We start from the raw sequence: 22,922 nt of genomic DNA, 5'->3' as shown, positions 1-22,922 counted from the left end.
TCGAAAAATTAAAAGACAGAAAATTCTAACCCGTCCGTTCTCTTTTTTTCTTCTGAAATAAGAAATAATTTTTTTAGACGAGGAATTATTACTTATATTATTTAATAACCATGTTTCGAAGAAAAAATAACTTTGCACCAATTTTTTGTATTTTTATTGACATCGTAATAATAGAAACATGAATAATAGCACAACTGGTAATTTGTAAACCACGATCAACTCTATTGTGGTGGCCTAATCATCATTTTCGACTCCAAAAGACTAAATCCATCCGTACTGAAAGTATACCAATTTATGCCTTGGGCTCTTCCAGAATTTACCCCACCTTTAAAGTATACCCCGTTCAAATTACTATAAAGGCAACTATGGAACCACCAACCACCCCCTATAAACAACAAACTGAAATTTTTTTTTGTATAAAGAACTGTTACAAAACTGACCATGATGAGCCGCACACGTGTCTTTCTCTCTTGTAGAAAATGATTGATCATTGTGATACGACAAGGAATCTCCAGCCGTACCCCGATAGTTAGTCACTGCTCCCAACTTATAGCTTTTTCCTTCCCCAGCAATGTTAAAACGGTCATAAAGAGCGTAAGCTTTGCTAAAGTTTCGATCGACCAGCTCTACCAAAAGTTGATTACTTCCAGAAGCTAGTAAAAGACGTGTTTTAATCGCACTTGACTTATTTAGAAAACTTTACCCGTTAGTTGATGCAAATGTTCTAACCCTAACCAAAATTCTCTTCTCAGGTTACCAAATCCTTCCTTATACTCAGTCCAAGTCAAGTTAAAATCCTGAGAACCATCTACTCTCCTCTGGAACACAGTCCATCCGCCCCCTCTTGTCTCCATATCACAGAATACATCAAAAGCTTCCAATTTTGGCCGAACACGATAAACCCCGGATGCGTGGTTTCCTTGTTCTTGGATTTCCTTACAATTTTTGACCAACCTCCGATCGTCTAAGGATTTTTCTAAAGCAGTTATTTTTAGATCTTTGGAACGTACTTCTTCGGTCAGTTCTTGAATACGTTTCTGATGGTTTTCCAGTAATTGTTCAGTTTTTGCGAGGTTTGTAATCAGAGTTTCACTTCTGTTTTTTTCGTCGGCAGCAATTTTCTGTGTGTGAAGCAGCTGTTCCACAGTCGACAAGCGACTTTCAGTTTCTTTAATTTTTAAGCAAAGTTCGAGCTGTTTTTTCAAAAAATTGTTGTCATCTTGTGGTGAGTGAGGGCTCTGGGTGGTCGAAACGGAATAAAACTGCAAAGAAGTTAATTAGTCATTTTAGTTTAGATTTTTAGTTCTCGAGCGTAAGCTAAGGAAGTATTGTAATCGAGTCCAACGGGCGACTGGGTACTTTAATGTTTCCTCGACGTTTCAGGTAAACATTGGTGTCTTGTTTCCGTCTATCTGTCTGCCGCCGTTGTCTGATAATTCCGCGTCTGCGTCGATATTTATCCAAAAGATAATCTCTGAAACTACTGGACTGATTGTTTTCGGATTTTGTACGCATAGTAGGAATATCGTGCAGATGCTAAAAGGCTAACCAAAATTTGTCTGATCATCCCCACCAACGCGGATATAACTATAAATAAAAAACCGAAATATCGAAATGTCGAAGTCGAGAAATCGGAAAATTGAAATATTAACAATTACAAATCACAACATCAAAAAACCTAAAAAATTTCCATAATCCAAATCTTGAGAAATCTAGAAACCGAAAACCTGAAAAATCGAGAAAACGAAACAACAAAACTCGAAAAATTGAAAATTGAAAAAACCAAAAATTTAAAAAATCAAAAAACTGAAAAACTGAGAAATCTAAACCTGAAGAGTTGAAAAATCAAAACATCGACAATTCGAAACATCCAAAAATTGAAAATTTTAAAATTAAAAAATTCGAAAAATTGAAAAATTGAAAATCGAAAAATCTAGAATTTCAAAAATCAAAGAAACTGACAAATCGAGAAATACAGAAATCGAAAAATCAAAAGTCAAAAATAAAAAAACGGAAAAATCAAAGGACAGTAACATCGAGAATTAAAAATATTGAAAAATTGAAGAATCAAAAATTGATAAAACCAGAAATCGAAAAATTGGAAAGTCGAGAAATCGGTAAGTCGAAAAATAGAAAAGTTGAAAAATCAAAAATTTTACAAATTGAAGAAGTAAGAAACTGAAAAATTAAGAAATCGAGAAATGGGAAAATAAAAAAATTGTAATGTCGAAAAATCAAGGAGTCGGAAAAATCCATTAATCGAAAAATTGACGAATCGAGAACTTCGAAACGCTGAAAGTGGAATAATTGAAAAATTGTGTTATTGAAATATCGGAAAATCGAGAACTCGAAAAAAAAATTGAGGAATCAGGAGTTTGAAAAATTGGTCTAAAGAGTTTAGACAGTACTTCCCTCGCTGTCGGAAACTTGACGACTGCATGCCTATTGTGTTTTTTTCTCATTACATTTTTGTAGTGGGAATTTAAAAAAAAATTGCAATGACGTCATCAACATTTTTGCAAGGACACGTATATCAGTTGGGATAGATGTAGTGTAATACTAAGAATAAAATTATTATATTCTCAAATTTTCGGGAAAATGAATTGGGTCGTTTGAATATTGATTTGTAATAATCAATAAAATAACGAAACAATTTACTCACGTATACCTACGTATCAGAGGCAACTGAAAATCGTGTATGTATAAACATTGTTAATTTAAAATGACAGGCGTAACAGCATACGTGAGAGCCAAACACAGAAACTGTAAACAAAACGACCGTCGGTTTTATTGCTTCGACTTCCGCTTATTATATAAAACATTGGGTTTTATTTTAATTCTTGACGGTGAAATTCACAATTGGTTGATTATAAACATGTCTATTTCACATTCGCGGAATCAAGTGAACGCATAAAACAAATGCAGGTCTGTAATGTTAAAGTCGATGTAAATAAGCGTGCTACCCTTATGTTTCAACCGAGTTTTTCCTTTAACAAATTTTGTGTCTACCAAATTGGGTTGGTTGGGGTGTAGTACTAATAATAAGTGTTGCCTTTAATTTAATCAATAAAATAAATTGACTTCATTAATTTTTTTGAACCACCTCTTAAGAAAATCTAAAAAATATGAATGGAATGATAAATCACAAGTACAAACTCATCATATTTTTTGCATTTTAGATAGGATTTATTCAGCAAAATTTAAGGGTGACGTCATCAATTTTTTTAGGAGGGATGAACAAATACATTTTGAACAAAAGTTTACCATGCTTATTATAACTTTAAAATATTCCCAAGATTTCAAAGCATTCGGTTTTGTAATTCCTGATTAAATCGATAAAATAAATTCACGCCTTCATTAATTTTTTTGAGTCACCCTGCATATGCAAATCCAAAAATATGAATGGAATGATAAATCACAAGTATAGACTCATCATATTTTGTACATTTTAGATACGATTTATTCGGAAAACTTTTGAGCTGACGTCATCAGTTTTTTGTAGAAGATAACCAAATATATTTTGACTAAAAATTTATTATGCTCTTTATAACCTTAAAACATCTGCAAGATTTCAAAGCATTCGGTTTTGTAGTTCCTGATTAAATCAATAAAATAAATTTACGCATTCGTTAATTTTTTTGAGTCACTCTGTATATGCAAATCCAAAAAATATGAATGGAGTGATAAATGACAAGTACAGGCTCATCATATTTTGTACATTTTAGATATGATTTATTCGGCAAACTTTCGAGCTGACGTCATCAAGTTTTTGGAGGGGATAAGCAAATATATTTTGACTAAACATTTATTATGCTCATTATGACCTTAAAACATCTGCAAGATTTCAGAGCATTCGGTTTTGTAGTTCCTGATTAAATCAATAAAATATATTTACGCATTCATTAATTTTTTTGAGTCACCCTGTATATGCAAATCCAAAAAATATTAATGGAGTGATAGTTCACAAGTACAGACTCATCATATTTTGTACATTTTAGATATGATTTATTCCACAAACTTTTGAGCTGACGTCATCAAGTTTTTGGAGGGGATAAGCAAATATTTTTTGACTAAAGATTTATGATGCTCTTTATAGCCTTAAAACATCTGCAACATTTCAAAGCATTCTGGTTAGCAGATTAAAAATTAAATTTCAAAATGTTGTTTTATAATTTTGATTTTTTTTCCAAAAATCTGGACGTTTCGGGTGAAAAGTCGATTCGGAGTTGTAAACTACATGTGTAGGACTATGTTATTTTATACAATTGAAAACCCATTTACTATGTACAATTTTGAAGTGACGTCATCGCTTTAGTGGTGGGGATGATTCGACAAATTTTGGTTAGCGTTTTACCATCTACATGATATTCTTAATATAAGTACAAAATTTCACAACAATCGGTCGAGTACTTTCGGAGATTATCTGTCTAATAAAAATCCGTGACAACAGACGGACAGACGGACAGACGGACAGACGGACAGACGGACAGACGGACAGACGGACAGACGGACAGACGGACAGACAGACTGAAATGGGAGACCTATTTCTTCGTCTTCTAGGGGTCATGAAAGATCGAGAAAACGTAAAAGTAGAGAGTCGGCCGACGGACTCGATTACAATACTTCCTTTGCTTACGCTCGGGAAGTAAAAATCGAAAAACTTTATTTGATGAATCGAAAAATCGAAAAACTGAATAATCAAACGGCGGAAAAATTGAAAAAACCAAAAAATCATACAATCGAAAATTCGAAACACTAAAAAATTTAAAAATAAAAAATGCGAAAAATTGCAAAAAAAAGAAAAATCGAAAAACTGAAAAATCGACAAATCCAACAATTCTAAAATATAAAATATCGAAAATTTAAAATACCGGAAAACTGAAAAATGAAAAAATTGAAATATCAAAACATGGAAAAAATGAAAATTATAAGATAGAAAAGTCTAAAATTTCAAAATCAAAAAAACTGAACAATCGAGAAATTTAGAAATAGAAAAACCGAAAATTTTAAATTCAAAAATTAAAAAACAGAAAAATCGAAAAGCTGAAATATAGACAAATTAAAATATCGAGAAATTGAAGAATCAAAAAATTGATAAACCCAGAACTCGAATAATTGAAAAATGGAGAAATAGAAAAGTCAAAAATTTGAAAGTTCCAAAATTGAAACTGAAAATTAAAAAAAAAATTCGAAAAGTCGATAAATTGAAAAGTCGAAAATATTAAATTCAAAAAATTAAAACAAAAAAATCAAAGAACTGAAACATTGAGAAATTAAAATACTGAGAAACTGAAGAATCAAAAAATCGAAAAATTGAAAACTCGAGAAACAGAAAAATCGAAAATTTGAAAATTCCAGAACTGAAATGAAAAATTGATAAAAAGAAAAATCGAAAAGTCGAAAAATCTAAAATTTCAAAAGTCAAAAATTGAAAATTCGAAAATTTTAAATTCGATAGATTAAAAAACAGAATAATGGAAGAACTGAAACATCGAGAAATTAAAATACTGAGAAATTGAAGAATCAAAAAATTTAAAAATTGAAAACTGGAGAAAGAGAAAAATCGAAAATTTGAAAATTCCAAAACTGAAATGAAAAATTGATAAAAAGAGAAATTGAAAAGTCGAAAAATCTAAAATTTCAAAAGTCAAAAATTGAAAAATCGAAAATTTTAAATTCGATAGATTAAAAAACAGAAAAATCGAAAAACTGAAATATCGACAAATTAAAATACTGAGAAATTGAAGAATCAAAACATTGAATAATCTTGCAATCAAAACATGAAAAAATCGAAAAATTGAAAAATCTAGAAATAGAAAAATCTAAAATTTGAAAATTCCAAACCTGAAACGACGAAGAATTGAAAAAAAAAGAAACGAAAAGTCGAAACATTTAAAATTCCAAAAACAAAAAATTGAAAAATCGTAAAATAGAAAAGTCGAAATTCAAAAAATCGAAAAATTGAAAAAGAGAAAAATCCAAGAGCAGAAACATCAAAAAATTAAAATATCGAGAAATTGAAGAATCAAAAAATTGATTAACCCAGAAATCGAATAATTGAAAAATCGAGAAATAGAAAAGTCAAAAATTTGAAAATCCCAAAATTGAAACTTAAAATTGAAAGAAAAAAAAATCGAAAAGTCGAAAAGTCGAAAAATTGAAAAGTCTAAAATTTTAAATTCGAAAAGTTAAAATAAAAAATCAAAGAACTGAAACATCGAGAGATTAAAATACTGAGAAACTGAAGAATCAAAAAATCGAAAATTTGAAAATCCCAGAAGTGAAACGAAAAATTGAAATAAAGAGAAATCGAAAAGTCGAAAAATATAAAATTTCAAAAGTCAAAAATTGAAAAATCGAAAATTTTAAATTCGATAGATTAAAAAACAAAAAAATCGAAGAACTGAAACATCGAGAAATTAAAACACTGAGAAACTGAATAATTAAAAAATCGAAAAATTGAAAACTCGAGAAACAGAAAAATCGAAAATTTGAAAATTCCACAACTGAAATGAAAAATTGAAAAAAAGAGAAATTGAAAAGTCGAAAAATCTAAAATTTCAAAAGTCAAAAAATTGAAAAATCGAAAAATCTAAAATCGAAAGTCGAAAATTCAAAAATTCGAAAAATTGAAAAACAGAAAAATCGAAAAGTTAAATAAGCGACAAATAGAAGACGCAAACAATTTATTAACACAGAAATCGAAAAATTCAAAAATCAAAAAAAGTAAAATTTAAAAAATCCAAGTTCAAATGTCGAAAAATTTTAAAAATCGCAAGATTGAAATATTCAAAATTACAAATCGAGAAATCGCAGCATAAAGATAAAAAATCGAAAAAACTCTTGAGAAATCTAGAAAGATGAAAACTGAAAAACCGAGAACCGAAACATCAAAATTCGAAAAATTGGTCTAAAGAGTTTAGACAGTACTTCCCTGGCTGTCGGAAACTTGACGACTGCATGCCTATTGTGTTTTTTTTCTCATTACATTTTTGTAGTGGGAATTTAAAAAAAAATTGCGATGACGTCATCAACATTTTTGCAAGGACACGTATATCAGTTGGGATAGATGTAGTGTAATACTAAGAATAAAATTATTATATACTCAAATTTTCGGGAAAATGAATTGGGTCGTTTGAATATTGATTTGTAATAATCAATAAAATAACGAAACAATTTACTCACGTATACCTACGTATCAGAGGCAACTGAAAATCGTGTATGTATAAACATTGTTAATTTAAGATGACAGGCGTAACAGCATACGTGAGAGCCAAACACAGAAACTGTAAACAAAACGACCGTCGGTTTTATTGCTTCGACTTCCGCTTATTATATAAAACATTGGGTTTTATTTTAATTCTTGACGGTGAAATTCACAATTGGTTGATTATAAACATGTCTATTTCACATTCGCGGAATCAAGTGAACGCATAAAACAAATGCAGGTCTGTAATGTTAAAGTCGATGTAAATAAGCGTGCTACCCTTATGTTTCAACCGAGTTTTTCCTTTAACAAATTTTGTGTCTACCAAATTGGGTTGGTTGGGGTGTAATACTAATAATAAGTGTTGCCTTTAATTTAATCAATAAAATAAATTGACTTCATTAATTTTTTTGAACCACCTCTTAAGAAAATCTAAAAAATATGAATGGAATGATAAATCACAAGTACAAACTCATCATATTTTTTGCATTTTAGATAGGATTTATTCAGCAAAATTTAAGGGTGACGTCATCAATTTTTTTAGGAGGGATGAACAAATACATTTTGAACAAAAGTTTACCATGCTTATAATAACTTTAAAATATTCCCAAGATTTCAAAGCATTCGGTTTTGTAATTCCTGATTAAATCGATAAAATAAATTCACGCCTTCATTAATTTTTTTGAGTCACCCTGCATATGCAAATCCAAAAATATGAATGGAATGATAAATCACAAGTACAGACTCATCATATTTTGTACATTTTAGATACGATTTATTCGGAAAACTTTTGAGCTGACGTCATCAGTTTTTTGTAGAAGATAACCAAATATATTTTGACTAAAAATTTATTATGCTCTTTATAACCTTAAAACATCTGCAAGATTTCAAAGCATTCGGTTTTGTAGTTCCTGATTAAATCAATAAAATAAATTTACGCATTCATTAATTTTTTTGAGTCACTCTGTATATGCAAATCCAAAAAATATGAATGGAGTGATAAATGACAAGTACAGGCTCATCATATTTTGTACATTTTAGATATGATTTATTCGGCAAACTTTCGAGCTGACGTCATCAAGTTTTTGGAGGGGATAAGCAAATATATTTTGACTAAACATTTATTATGCTCTTTATGAGCTTAAAACATCTGCAAGATTTCAGAGCATTCGGTTTTGTAGTTCCTGATTAAATCAATAAAATATATTTACGCATTCATTAATTTTTTTGAGTCAGCCTGTATATGCAAATCCAAAAAATATTAATGGAGTGATAGTTCACAAGTACAGACTCATCATATTTTGTACATTTTAGATATGATTTATTCCACAAACTTTTGAGCTGACGTCATCAAGTTTTTGGAGGGGATAAGCAAATATTTTTTGACTAAAGATTTATGATGCTCTTTATAGCCTTAAAACATCTGCAACATTTCAAAGCATTCTGGTTAGCAGATTAAAAATTAAATTTCAAAATGTTGTTTTATAATTTTGATTTTTTTTCCAAAAATCTGGACGTTTCGGGTGAAAAGTCGATTCAGAGTTGTAAACTACATGTGTGGGACTATGTTATTTTATACAATTGAAAACCCATTTACTATGTACAATTTTGAAGTGACGTCATCGCTTTAGTGGTGGGGATGATTCGACAAATTTTGGTTAGCGTTTTACCATCTACATGATATTCTTAATATAAGTACAAAATTTCACAACAATCGGTCGAGTACTTTCGGAGATTATCTGTCTAATAAAAATCCGTGACAACAGACGGACAGACGGACAGACGGACAGACGGACGGACAGACGGACGGACAGACGGACAGACAGACGGAAATGGGAGACCTATTTCTTCGTCTTCTAGGGGTCATGAAAGATCGAGAAAACGTAAAAGTAGAGAGTCGGCCGACGGACTCGATTACAATACTTCCTTTGCTTACGCTCGGGAAGTAAAAATTGAAAATTGGAAAAGCGAAAAATTTTAAAAATCAAAAAACTAAAAAACTGAAACATCTAAACCTGAAAAGTCAAAAAATCAAAACATCGACAATTCCAAACATCCAAAAATTGAAAAACTGAATATTAAAAATTTGAAAAATTTAAAAATAGAAAAATCGGAAAATTAAAAAAAAATTAAAACATCCAAAACTTAAAATACCGGGAAACTGAAAAACCGAAAAATTTAAATAACAGAACATCGAACAATGAAACATTTCAAAATGAAAATAACTCAAAAATCCAGAAATTTAGAAATCGAAAAATCGAAAATTGAAAATAGAAAATTTTAATGTCGAAGAATTTAAAAACAGAAAAATCCGAGAACTGAAGCATCGAGAAATTAAAATACTGAGAAATTGAAGAAACAAAAAATTTAATAATCCTGCAATCAAAATTTCAAAAAATCGAAAATTTGTAAATACCAAAACTGAAACGAAAAATTTAAGAAAAGAGAAATCGAAAAGTCGAAAAATCTAAAATTTCAAAAGTCAAAAATTGAAAAATCGAAAATTTTAAATTCCATGGATTAAAAACAGAAAAATCGTAGAACTGAAACATCGAGAAATTAAAATACTCAGAAGTTGAAGAATCAAAAAATCGAAAAATTGAAAACTCGAGAAACAGAAAAATCGAAAATTTGAAAATTCCAGCACTGAAATGAAAAATTAAAAAAAAGAAATCGAAAAGTCGAAAAATCTAAAACTTCAAAAGTCAAAAAATTAAAAAATCGAAAAATTAAAAATATTAAGTCAAAAATTTGAAAAATTGAAAAACCGAAAAATCAAAGGACAGAAACATCGAAAAATTAAAATATCGAAAAATCGAAGACTCAAAAAATGTATTAACCCATAAATCGAAAAATTGAAAAATCGAGAAATAGAAAAATCGAAAATTTGAAAATTCCAGAACAGAAACGAAAAATTTAAGAAAAGAGAAATCGAAAAGTCGAAAAATCCAAAATTTCAAAAGTCGAAAAATTGAAAAGTCGAAAATTTTAAATTCGAAAAATTAAAACAAAAAATCGAAGAAAAGAAACATCGAGAAATTCTGAGAAATTGAAGAATCAAAAATCGAAATATTGAAAAATTGAGAAACAGAAAAGTCTAAAATTTCAAAAGTCGAAAAATTGAAAAGTCGAAAACTCAAAAATTCGAAAAATTGAAAAACAGTAAAATCGATGGACAGAAATATCGAAAAATTAAAACAATAGGAATCGAAAAATCAAAAAAATTGATTAACCCAGAAATCGAATAATTGAAAAATCGGGAAATAGAATAATCGAAAAATTGAAAATCCCAAAACTGAAACGAAAATTTATGAAAAGAGAAATCTAAAAGTCGAAAAATCTAAAATTTGAAAAATCAATTAATTAAAAAAGAATAACTGAAACATCGAGAAATTAAAATATTGAGAAATTGAAGAATCAAAAAATCAAGGAACAGAAAAATCGAAAATTTGAAAATCATAAAACTCAAAATGAAACATTAAAAAAAAAACGAAATTGAAAAATTTTAAATTTAAAATACTCAGAAATTGAAGAATCAAAAAATCGAAAAATTGAAAAATCGGGGAACAGAAAAATCGAAAATTTTAAAATCCAGAAACTGAAAGCAACAATTAAAAAAGAGAAATCGAAAAGTCGAAAAATCTAAAATTTTAAAAGTCAAAAAATTCAAACATGGAAAAATTGAATTCGATATTAAGTCGAAAATTCAAAACAGAAAATTCGAAGAACAGAAACATCGAAAAATTAAAGTATCGAGAAATTGATGAATCAAAAAATTGATAAACCCAGAAATCAGAAAATTGATATGGAGAAAAATAGAAAAGTCGAAAAATCAAACTACTCCAAAACTGAAAAATCGAAAAATCGAGAAATCGAGAAGTCAAAAACAGGAAAGTCAAACAATCAACAATTGTACAAATTGAAGAATTGAAAAACTGAAAAATCGAGAAGTCCAAATATCCGTTAATCGAAAAATCTAGAATTCGAAAAATCGACAAACTTAGAAACTCCAAAAATGGAAAAAATTTTAAAACCGAAAAACTGGAGAATCGAAACACTGAAGAATCAAAAATTGGAAAATACCAAAACTGGTATACCGAAACACGAAAAAATCTAAAAATTGGAAAATGCAAAAATTTTAAAATCGAAAAACCGAGAAATCCAAAAATCGCATAATTGAAAAATCGAAAAAGTTAAATTTAAAAAATCGAATTTCAAATGTTGAAAAATGGAAAAATTGAAATATAAACAAATTGAAAAATCGAGAAAATGAATAATCAAAAAACCGGAAAATCACAAAACTGAAATGTCGAAAAATCGAAATATTGTTACACAATTTAGATTTTTTTTCCAAAAATCTTTGTATAGGATAAAAATTCAGGACGGATTCATAACCAGCCCGATGGACTCGATTACAACACTTCCTTAGCTTCCGCTTGGAAAGCAACAAAAAAGGGACGAAGGAAGTTGTTTCAAAGTATTCTTCGATTAATTTTTTATTTACGTTTACTCACTTGAATCTGATCTACTTCTTCAAAATTTGCAACATTCACGAAAACGCACAAGAAAAACAAAACGTCTTGAAACATGTTTATGCTTCGAATATGTGATAACAGACACAGTCAAGTTGTTATTTATATCACAGAAAAACCCAGATTAGTCTTTATCGTGTTTTAATCCAAAACAATTAATAAATGTACAATTAATTAGGAATTAGTTTGTCTTGAAAATTGAAAAAAAAGAGAAATCGAAAAGTCGAAAAATCTAAAATTTCAAAAGTTAAAAAATTGAAAAATCGAAAATCGAAATTCGAAAAATCAGAAATTCGAAAAATTAAAAAACAAAAAAGTCTAAGCACAGAAACAAGGAAAAATTAAAAATCGAGAAATTGATGAATCAAAAAATTGATTAACCCAGAAAACGAAAAATTGAAAAATCGAGAATCGAAAAATCGAAAATTTTAAAATACCAAAGCTGAATGGAAAAATTGAAAAAAAGAGAAATGAAAAAGTCGAAAAATCTAAAATTTTAGAAGTCACAAAATTGAAAATTCGAAAAATCAAAAATCGAAAGTTGAAAAATTGAAAAATAGAAAAATCGAAGGACAGAAACATCGAAAAATTAAAGTATCAAGAAATAGAAGAATAAAAAAAATCAGAAATCGGAAAATTGAAAAATCGGGAAATAGAACAATCGAAAATTTGAAAATCCCAAAACAAACGAAAAATTTATGAAAAAGAAATCTAAAAGTTGAAAAATCAAAAAATTAAAAAATTCGAAAGATTAGAAAACAGAAAAAATGAATAACAGAAACATCGAGAAATTAAAATATTGATAAATTGAAGAATCAAAAAATCGAGGAACAGAAAAATCGAAAATTTGAAAATCCCAAAACTCAAAACGTAAAATTAAAAAAAAACGAAATTGAAAAGTCGAAAAATTTTAAATTTTAAACGTCAAAAAGTTGAAAAATCGAATGTTTTAAATTCGAAAAATTAAAAAACAGGAAAATCGAAGAACTGAAACATCGAGAAATTAAAATACTCAGAAATTGAAGAATAAAAAAATCGAGAATTGAAAAATCGAGGAACAGAAAAATCGAAAATGTTAAAATCCCAAAACTGAAACAAAAAATTGGAAAAAAGAGAAATCGAAAAGTCGAAAAATCTAAAATTTCATAAGTCAAAAATTGAAAAATCGAGAATTTTAAATCCGATATTTAAAAAACAGAAAATGGAAGACCTGAAACATCGAGAAATTAAAATACTTAGGAAGTGAAGAATCAAAAAATCGAAAAATTGAAAACTCGAGAAATAGAAAAATCGAAAATTTGAAAATTCCTGAACTGAATTGAAAAATTGATAAAAAGAGAAATCGAAAAGTCGAAAAATCTAAAATTTCAAAAGTCAAAAAATTACAACATCGTAAAATTGAAAATATTAAGTCGAAAATTCAAAAATTCCAAAAATTGAAAAAGGCCAGAAACATGGAAAAACTAAAATATCGAGAAATCAAAGACTCAAAAACGTGTTAACCCAGAAATCGAAAAATGGAAAAATCGGGAAATAGAGCAATCGAAAATTTGAAAATCCCAAAATTGAAACGAAAAATTGAAAAAAAGAAGTCGAAAAGTCGAAAATCTAAAATTTCAAAAGTCGAAAATTCCAAAAACCGAGAAATGGAAAATTCGAATAATTAAAAAACCGAAATATCGACTTGCCGATAACTCGAAAAATCGAAAAATTGAAAAATCAAAAAATGTAAAATTTTAAAAATTGAAGATGAAATGTCGAAAAATTTAAAAAATCGCAAGATTGAAATATTCAAAATTACAAATCGAGAAATCGCAACATAAACTATAAAAAATCGAAAAAAATCTTGAGAAATCTAGAAATATAAAAACTGAAAAACCCAAACATCAAAAATTGAAAATTGGAAAAGCTAAAAATTTTAAAAATTAAAAAACTGAAAAACTGAAAAATAATCTAAACCTGAAAAGTTGAAAAATCAAACATCGACAATTCCAAACATTCAATAATTGAAAAACTAAATATTAAAAAAATTGAAAAATTTAAAAATAGAACAATCGAAAAATCGGAAAATTAAAAAAAAATGAAATTATCCAAGACTTAAATACCAGGAAACTGAAGAATTGAAAAATTGAAATAACAGAACATCCAGAAATGAAACATTTCAAAATGAAAAAAAATCAAAAATCCAGAAATTTAGAAATCGACAAATCAAAAATCGAGAATCGAAGACCCGAAACATCGAGAAAGTAAAATACTGAAAAATTGAAGAAACAAAATATTGAATAATCCTGCAATCAAAACATCAAAAAATAGAAAATTTGAAAAATCAAAAATTTGAGAAACGAAAAGTTTAAGAAAAGAGAAATCGAAAAGCCGAAAAATCTAAAATTTCAAAAGTCAAAAAATTGAAAACTCGAAAATCGAAAGTCGAAAAGTCGAAATTTCGAAAAATTACAAAAAATTCGAAGCACAAAAACATCGAAAAATTAAAATATTGAGAAATTGATGAATCAAAAAATTGATAACCCAGAAATCGAAAAACTGAAAAATCGACAATAGAAAAATCGAAAATTTGAAAATACCAAAACTGTAACGAAAAATTAAAAAAGGAGAAATCGAAAAGTTGAAACATCTAAAATTTTAAATGTCAAAAAATTAAAAATTCGAAAAATAAAAAATCGAAAGTCGAAAAATTGAAAAATAGAAAAATCGAACGACAGAAACATCGAAAAATTAAAATATCGAAAAATGGAAGAATCGAAAAATTGATTAACCGAGAAATCAAAAATTTGAAAAATCAAGAAATAGAAAAATCGAAAATTTGAATATCCCAAAACTAAAACGAAAAATTGAAAAAAGAGAAATCGTAAAATGGAAAAATGGAAAATTTCATAAGTCAAAAATTGAAAAATCGAAAATCGAAAGTCGAAAATTCAAAAATTCGAACAGAAAATCGACGGACAGAAAAATCGAGAAATTAAAATATCGAGAAATTGAAGAATCAAAAAATTTATTAACCCAGAAATCGAATTAATGAAAAATCGAGAAATAGAAAAGTCCAAAATTTGAAAATCCCAAAATTGAAACTGAAAACTAAAAAAAAAAGAAATCGAAAAGTCGAAAAATCTAAAATTTCAAAGTCAAAAAATTGAAAAGTCGAAAATTTTAAATTCGAAAAGTTAAAATAAAAAAATCAATAACTGAAATATAAAATAAATATAAATAATACTGAGAAACTGAAGAATCAAAAAATCGAAAAATTGAAAATTTGAGAAACAGAAAAATCGAAAATTTGAAAATTCCAGAACTGAAATGAAAAATTGATAAAAAGAAAAATCGAAAAGTCGAAAAATCTAAAATTTAAAAATTCAAAAATTGAAAATTCGAAAATTTAGATTCGATAGATTAAAAAACAGAATAATGGAAGAACTGAAACATCGAGAAATTAAAATACTGAGAAATTGAAGAATCAAAAAATCGAAAAATTGAAAACTCGAGAAAGAGAAAAATCGAAAATTTGAAAATTCCAAAACTGAAATGAAAAATTGATAAAAAGAGAAATCGAAAAGTCGATAAATTTAAAAAGTCAATAATTGAAAAATCGAAAATTTTAAATTCGATAGATTAAAAAATAGAATAATGGAAGAACTGAAACATCGAGAAATTAAAATACTGAGAAATTGAAGAATCAAAAAGTCTAAAAATTATAAACTCGAAAAACAGAAAAATCCAAAATTTGAAAATTCCAAAACTGAAATGAAAAATTGATAAAAAGAGAAATCGAAAAGTCGATAAATCTAAAATTTCAAAAGTCAAAAATTGAAAAATCGAAAATTTTAAATTCGATAGATTAAAAAACAGAAAAATCGAAAAACTGAAATATCGACAAATTAAAATACTTAGAAATTGAAGAATCAAAACATTGAATAATCTTGCAATCAAAACATGAAAAAATCGAAAAATTGAAAAATCGAGAAATAGAAAAATCTAAAATTTGAAAATTCCAAAATTGAAACGACGAAGAATTGAAAAAAAAAGAAACGAAAAGTCGAAACATTTAAAATTCCAAAATCAAAAAATTGAAAAATCGTAAAATAGAAAAGTCGAAATTCAAAAAATCGAAAAATTGAAAAAGAGAAAAATCCAAGAGCAGAAACATCAAAAAATTAAAATATCGAGAAATTGAAGAATCAAAAAATTGATTAACCCAGAAATCGAATAATTGAAAAATCGAGAAATAGAAAAGTCAAAAATTTGAAAATCCCAAAATTGAAACTTAAAATTGAAAGAAAAAAAAATCGAAAAGTCGAAAAGTCGAGAAATTGAAAAGTCTAAAATTTTAAATTCGAAAAGTTAAAATAAAAAAATCAAAGAACTGAAACATCGAGAGATAAAAATACTGAGAAAATTTGAAAATCCCAGAAGTGAAACGAAAAATTGAAATAAAGAGAAATCGAAAAGTCGAAAAATATAAAATTTCAAAAGTCAAAAATTGAAAAATCGAAAATTTTAAATTCGATAGATTAAAAAACAAAAAAATCGAAGAACTGAAACATCGAGAAATTAAAACACTGAGAAACTGAATAATTAAAAAATCGAAAAATTGAAAACTCGAGAAACAGAAAAATCGAAAATTTGAAAATTCCACAACTGAAATGAAAAATTGAAAAAAAGAGAAATTGAAAAGTCGAAAAATCTAAAATTTCAAAAGTCAAAAAAGTTAAATAACCGACAAATAGAAGACGCAAACAATTTATTAACACAGAAATCGAAAAATTCAAAAATCAAAAAAAGTAAAATTTAAAAAATCCAAGTTCAAATGTCGAAAAATTTAAAAAATCGCAAGATTGAAATATTCAAAATTACAAATCGAGAAATCGCAGCATAAAGATAAAAAATCGAAAAAACTCTTGAGAAATCTAGAAAGATAAAAACTGAAAAACCGAGAACCGAAACATCAAAATTCGAAAAATTGAAAATTGGAAAAACGAAATATTTTAAAAATCAAAAAACTAAAAAACTGAAACATCTAAACCTGAAAAGTCAAAAAATCAAAACATCGACAATTCCAAACATCCAAAAATTGAAAAACTGAATATTAAAAATTTGAAAAATTTAAAAATAGAAAAATCGGAAAATTAAAAAAAAATTAAAACATCCAAAACTTAAAATACCGGGAAACTGAAAAACCGAAAAATTTAAATAACAGAACATCGAACAATGAAACATTTCAAAATGAAAATAACTCAAAAATCCAGAAATTTAGAAATCGAAAAATCGAAAATTGAAAATAGAAAATTTTAATGTCGAAAAATTTAAAAACAGAAAAATCCGAGAACTGAAGCATCGAGAAATTAAAATACTGAGAAATTGAAGAAACAAAAAATTTAATAATCCTGCAATCAAAATTTCAAAAAATCGAAAATTTGTAAATACCAAAACTGAAACGAAAAATTTAAGAAAAGAGAAATCGAAAAGTCGAAAAATCTAAAATTTCAAAAGTCAAAAATTGAAAAATCGAAAATTTTAAATTCCATGGATTAAAAACAGAAAAATCGTAGAACTGAAACATCGAGAAATTAAAATACTCAGAAGTTGAAGAATCAAAAAATCGAAAAATTGAAAACTCGAGAAACAGAAAAATCGAAAATTTGAAAATTCCAGCACTGAAATGAAAAATTAAAAAAAAGAAATCGAAAAGTCGAAAAATCTAAAACTTCAAAAGTCAAAAAATTAAAAAATCGAAAAATTGAAAATATTAAGTCAAAAATTTGAAAAATTGAAAAACCGAAAAATCAAAGGACAGAAACATCGAAAAATTAAAATATCGAAAAATCGAAGACTCAAAAAATGTATTAACCCATAAATCGAAAAATTGAAAAATCGAGAAATAGAAAAATCGAAAATTTGAAAATTCCAGAACTGAAACGAAAAATTTAAGAAAAGAGAAATCGAAAAGTCGAAAAATCCAAAATTTCAAAAGTCGAAAAATTGAAAAGTCGAAAATTTTAAATTCGAAAAATTAAAACAAAAAATCGAAGAAAAGAAACATCGAGAAATTCTGAGAAATTGAAGAATCAAAAATCGAAATATTGAAAAATTGAGAAACAGAAAAGTCTAAAATTTCAAAAGTCGAAAAATTGAAAAGTCGAAAACTCAAAAATTCGAAAAATTGAAAAACAGTAAAATCGATGGACAGAAATATCGAAAAATTAAAACAATAGGAATCGAAAAATCAAACAATTGATGAACCCAGAAATCGAATAATTGAAAAATCGGGAAATAGAATAATCGAAAAATTGAAAATCCCAAAACTGAAACGAAAATTTATGAAAAGAGAAATCTAAAAGTCGAAAAATCTAAAATTTGAAAAATCAATTAATTAAAAAAGAATAACTGAAACATCGAGAAATTAAAATATTGAGAAATTGAAGAATCAAAAAATCAAGGAACAGAAAAATCGAAAATTTGAAAATCATAAAACTCAAAATGAAAAATTAAAAAAAAAAACGAAATTGAAAAATTTTAAATTTAAAATACTCAGAAATTGAAGAATCAAAAAATCGAAAAATTGAAAAATCGGGGAACAGAAAAATCGAAAATTTTAAAATCCAGAAACTGAAAGCAACAATTAAAAAAGAGAAATCGAAAAGTCGAAAAATCTAAAATTTTAAAAGTCAAAAAATTCAAACATGGAAAAATTGAAAATATTAAGTCGAAAATTCAAAACAGAAAATTCGAAGAACAGAAACATCGAAAAATTAAAGTATCGAGAAATTGATGAATCAAAAAATTGATAAACCCAGAAATCAGAAAATTGATAAGGAGAAAAATAGAAAAGTCGAAAAATCAAACTACTCCAAAACTGAAAAATCGAAAAATCGAGAAATCGAGAAGTCAAAAAACAGAAAAGTCAAACAATCAACAATTGTACAAATTGAAGAATTGAAAAACTGAAAAATCGAGAAGTCTAAATATCCGTTAATCGAAAAAGCTAGAATTCGAAAAATCGACTAACTTAGAAACTCCAAAATTGGAAAAAATATTAAAACCGAAAAACTGGAGAATCGAAACACTGAAGAATCAAAAATTGGAAAATACCAAAACTGGGATACCGAAACATGAAAAAATCTAAACATTGGAAAATGCAAAAATTTGAAAATCGAAAAATCGAGAAATCCAAAAATCGCATAATTGAAAAGTCGAAAAATTTAAATTTAAAAAATCGAATTTCAAATGTTGAAAAATGGAAAAATTAAAATATAAAAAAATTGAAAAATCGAGAATTGTTACACAATTTTGATTTTTTTCCAAAAATCTTTGTCTAGAAAAAAAATTCAAGACGGATTCTTAACCACCTCGATGGACTCGATCACAACACTTCCTTAGCTTCCGCTTGGAAAGCAACAAATAAGGGTCGAAGGAAGTTGTTCCAAAGTAACCTTCGATCAATTTTTTATTTACGTTTACTCACTTGAATCTGATCTACTTCCTCAAAATTTGCAACATTCACGAAAAAGCACAAGAAAAACAAAACGTCTTGAAACATGTTTATGCTTCGAATATGTGATAACAAACACAGTCAAGTTGTTATTTATATCACAGAAAAACCCAGATTAGTCTTTATCGTGTTGTAATCCAAAACAATTAATAAATGTACAATTAATTAGGAATTAGTTTGTCTTCTCATGTGGCAACAGCGCACTACCCCCACTCTGTGGCCGGACCATCATTCTCACTTGCTTGAGACTATAACTATAGTTAGAGTCCCTAAAGCCGTTCCAGTGGATTCCCATCAACTTGGCTTTTCTGGAGGCATCACCTTTCAAATAAGTACCAGTGAGATGGACCGTGAAGCAATCCTTGTACCACCAACTCCCCTCTAAAACCCATCGTTCAACAACAAACCCAGCAATATAGTCATACTAACTGAAATAATTCGCACAGTATCCTCCTTTATTTTGACTACGATCAACGGTGCTGAAATTCATATTCAAATGGTAACTAAGAGAGTCCGGAGCGTCACCCCCATAACCACCCAGAAGCTTCAAAACGTACTTTTCCTTCTCCGACCCGATACCGAAGGACGAGTACCGAGCATGGGCAGTTTTGTTGTCCCAGTCCACCAATTCCACCAAAAGCTCTCCAGGATTGTCACCTAGAAAAAACCCATCACACTTTGCAGCCACACTAACCCAGTACCTGTTAGTTCGTAGACGTGCTCCAAACCCAACCAGAACTCCCCGTTTGGGTTACCAAACCCGTTTTTGTAGTCAGTCCAGTTGAGGAAAAAATTTTGCGACCCATCGAACCGGTTCATCACGTAGACCCAACCACCCCCTTGGGTTTTCATATCGCAGAACACCCTAAAGAGATGGGGGGCTAAATCCGGCTGGATATAATATATCCCAGACACGTTATTCCCCAGACTTTGAACCTCTCTACAATTTCTGGGCACCCTTATAACTTTTTTCAACAATTCTCGACTTTCAACAATCTCTTGTCGTAGATCTTCTATGTGCGAGCTTGGTTGTTGAATTCGGTCCAACATTGCTTGAATTTTCCCCAAAATGTCTGTTCTAGTCTCTCCCAAAATTTTTTCCAGATCAAAAATTTTGCCTTCGATTCCAGTCGCTCGTGCCTCAAACCCCTCCAAACGTCCCACTATTGTTTGCTTCGTTTCTTCAAATTTAGCTGCACTGGTTTCTAACTTCTCCTGCAGAATGCGCTGGATTTCGCTTATTATGAACACCTGAGTATATCTCAGCTGGTTGAGATTGCACACATTGCTCAGATGATTCGTCAACAAAGTTATAACATTAGCAACGATTTCCCGTTTCGCCTCTTCCAGCTCCCTCTGCGTCTCCGTCATGACGTAAGTGTTAATTTTTTGCAACTCTGCGATGCTGGAATTGATGGCGTCCTGCTGAAATTGGGTTTGTTTTTCCAGATTGGCGCCGATTTGGGCATTCTGGAGCTTGATTATTTCCAGCAAGTACGTGTTTTTGGTTAAAGCCGAGCAAGTGTCTTGTTTATCGTAGTAGTTGTCGTGCTCTTGGCGGCTTTTTCGTTGGCGAGGAGGGGGGGAGGCGGTCGTAGAAACTGCAACGAACTAGGAGGAAAAGTGGAATTTTTTTGGGGGTGTGTACTCACTTCGCTTTTGGCAGCGCTTAAAGGGATGAGCGAAATTACTATTAAGACGAGTTCTTGTAAATGCATGGCGGATTCTTAATCAGAACTGGGTTTAATTCGCAGCGTCTTATCTGTTATCAGTGGAATTTGGCGATGGCATTGATCCAAATATAGGCTCAATGTTTTTGTTAAGCAATCGGGATAAAAGAGCGTATGACCTTTCGGAAATCTTCAGGCAACTAACCAGCATGACTTATGGTTCTTTACAGTTGTAGAAAAAATAAATGGTACTTTTTGGAAAAATTATACAAATTGTTGCCATTTTCTGAAAAGTGTAAAATTAAAAAAACATTTTTTTTTAAATCAAAACATCAGATAATTGGAAAAATCAAACTTTAAAAATTCGAAAAATTGTCAAATCCGGAAATGGAAAAATTACCAAAATGTTGAAAAAAAGAAAAATCGAAAACTTGAAAAAAATAAAAACTAAAAAATCACGAAAAAATGAAAAAAAAATTAGAAAATCAAAACATGGAAAAATTGCAAAAGAGTCGAAAATTCGAGAAATCGAAATATTGAAAAATTAGCAAACTTAGGAAGTTCGAAATATTTATCAAGCTCGAGAAATCGGGAATCGAAAAGTCAAAAAGATGAAAACTGAAGAATCGGTAAGCAGAACAATTGAAAAATTCAATCGAAAAACAATAACATGAAAAATGGAAAAAATTGAAGGACTGAAAACCTGAAAATTCGGAACATCGAAAAATCAAAAAATTGAAACATCTGAAAGCCGAAAGCTCAAAATATCGAGAAACAAAAAAAATTGTATCAATCGAAATATCAAAAAATTCAAAATTTAAAAATTGAAAAATCGGAAAGTTGAAAAATAAAAAATGAAAAATTGAGAATTTGAAAACTCGAAAAATTGAAGAATTTAAAATTTGAAAAATCGCAAGATTAAAATTTCGAAAAACTGGTAATTGAAAAATCAAAAGATCCAGCAAACGACACAAAAAGCTAAATATCGAGGAATCCACAAACCGAAAATCTAAAATAAAAAAATTTGGAACACACAATTTTGAAAAATTGAAAAATCCAGAAATGGAAAAATTGAAATATTAATTTTGGAATTTTTTCCATTGAAAACTTGAAAAATCGAGAAACTTAAATACCAGAAAAAACGGGAAATCGAGAAATCGAAAAATCGAATAGCTAAAATTTAAAATATCGAGAAAGTAAAATATCACAAAACTGAAGAATCGAAAATTGAAAAATGCCAAAACTTAAATATTCAGAAACTGATAAATTGATAAATCGCATAATGGAAGAAAAATTGAATCGAAAAACTCAAAAATCCCAAAACTGAAAAATCGAAAAAATTGAAATGAAAACCTGAAAAATCGAACATCGAGAAATCAAAAATTCGAAAACTCGAAAAATTAATATTAATCGAGAAATTGAACAATTTAAAAATTTAAATTTTGAAAAATCGAAAAATCTGAGAATTTCCAAAATCTAAAATTTGAAAAATTTCAAAACTAAGATTTCGAAAAATTGAGTATTTGAAAAATCAAAACATCCAGCAATCGACACTTCAAAAATCGGAAAATCTAAATTTAAAAATCGAGAAATCCATAAACCGAAAATCTAAAATTTAAGCTTTTCGATTTACCAATATTTTTGATGTTTCAATTTTAGAATTTTGCAAACTTTCGATTTCTCAGTTTTAAGATTTTTCAATTTGTAAATTTTTGAATTTTTGGTTTCTCCATTTATTAATTTTTTGGTTTCTCGATTTTTTGGCCTTTCGACTTCCAGATTTTTCGATTTCTCGATGTTCCAATTTTTCAGGTTTTTGTTTTTTGAATTTTTTTTAATTTTAGCAATTCGATTTCTCGATTTCTCGTCTTTCTTCATTTTTCAGTTATTTAATTTTTTGTTTTGATGTTTCGATTTGTTAATTTTTCAATATCTCGATTTCGTGGTTTTTCGATGTTTCGATTTCTCATCTCGATTCCCCGTTTGTTTTGTGGTTGTTCGATGTTTCAGTT

At 28.2% G+C, this 22,922-nt stretch overlaps 2 protein-coding genes across 3 annotated transcripts; both read right to left on the bottom strand.

The window, feature by feature from the left end:
• Window positions 1-131: 131 nt before the first annotated feature.
• On the bottom strand, window positions 132-20,997 carry LOC135131431 (angiopoietin-4-like). 2 transcript variants are annotated; one of them, XM_064059183.1, is made up of 7 exons: window positions 20,893-20,997; window positions 19,942-20,851; window positions 19,670-19,897; window positions 19,214-19,621; window positions 704-1,262; window positions 441-653; window positions 132-399 (listed from the first exon to the last, which is right to left on the bottom strand). In XM_064059183.1, exons 1-4 carry the CDS (start codon window positions 20,956-20,958, stop codon window positions 19,413-19,415), a joined length of 1,413 nt encoding a protein of 470 aa, XP_063915253.1. In that variant the 5' UTR covers window positions 20,959-20,997; the 3' UTR covers window positions 132-399; window positions 441-653; window positions 704-1,262; window positions 19,214-19,412. The 2 variants fall into 2 exon arrangements, with proteins under 2 accessions (XP_063915253.1, XP_063915252.1); XM_064059182.1 differs by having other exon boundaries at window positions 132-385.
• On the bottom strand, window positions 222-1,515 carry LOC135131471 (ficolin-1-A-like). The gene is made up of 4 exons (XM_064059244.1): window positions 1,360-1,515; window positions 704-1,262; window positions 441-653; window positions 222-385 (listed from the first exon to the last, which is right to left on the bottom strand). The coding sequence occupies exons 1-4, from the start codon at window positions 1,513-1,515 to the stop codon at window positions 222-224; spliced, it is 1,092 nt and encodes a 363-aa protein (XP_063915314.1).
• Window positions 20,998-22,922: the final 1,925 nt, after the last annotated feature.

This window comes from Zophobas morio, unplaced genomic scaffold (assembly GCF_036711695.1).
Source record: "Zophobas morio isolate AGI-343-1 ecotype UQ-CSIRO unplaced genomic scaffold, CSIRO_AGI_Zmor_V1 ptg000020l, whole genome shotgun sequence".
Classification (NCBI taxonomy): Eukaryota; Metazoa; Arthropoda; class Insecta; order Coleoptera; family Tenebrionidae; genus Zophobas; species Zophobas morio.
Note: the sequence above shows the minus strand (reverse complement) of the source record. Positions and strands in the feature narration are given on the sequence as shown.

Bases quoted from the DNA above. Each gene is read 5' to 3' on its own strand.
- LOC135131471 (XM_064059244.1), bottom strand. From the start codon at position 1,515: ATGCGTACAAAATCCGAAAACAATCAGTCCAGTAGTTTCAGAGATTAT. The intron at 1,263-1,359 runs GTACCCAGTCGC...ACTTCTTTGCAG, and splicing joins AACGTCGAGGAAACATTAAA to TTTTATTCCGTTTCGACCAC. The intron at 654-703 runs GTAAAGTTTTCT...GTCTTTTACTAG, and splicing joins ACATTTGCATCAACTAACGG to CTTCTGGAAGTAATCAACTT.
- LOC135131431 (XM_064059183.1), bottom strand. From the start codon at position 20,958: ATGCATTTACAAGAACTCGTCTTAATAGTAATTTCGCTCATCCCTTTA. The intron at 19,898-19,941 runs GTACTGGGTTAG...GGTTTTTTCTAG, and splicing joins GCACGTCTACGAACTAACAG to GTGACAATCCTGGAGAGCTT. The intron at 19,622-19,669 runs GTTAGTATGACT...GATGGGTTTTAG, and splicing joins ATACTGTGCGAATTATTTCA to AGGGGAGTTGGTGGTACAAG.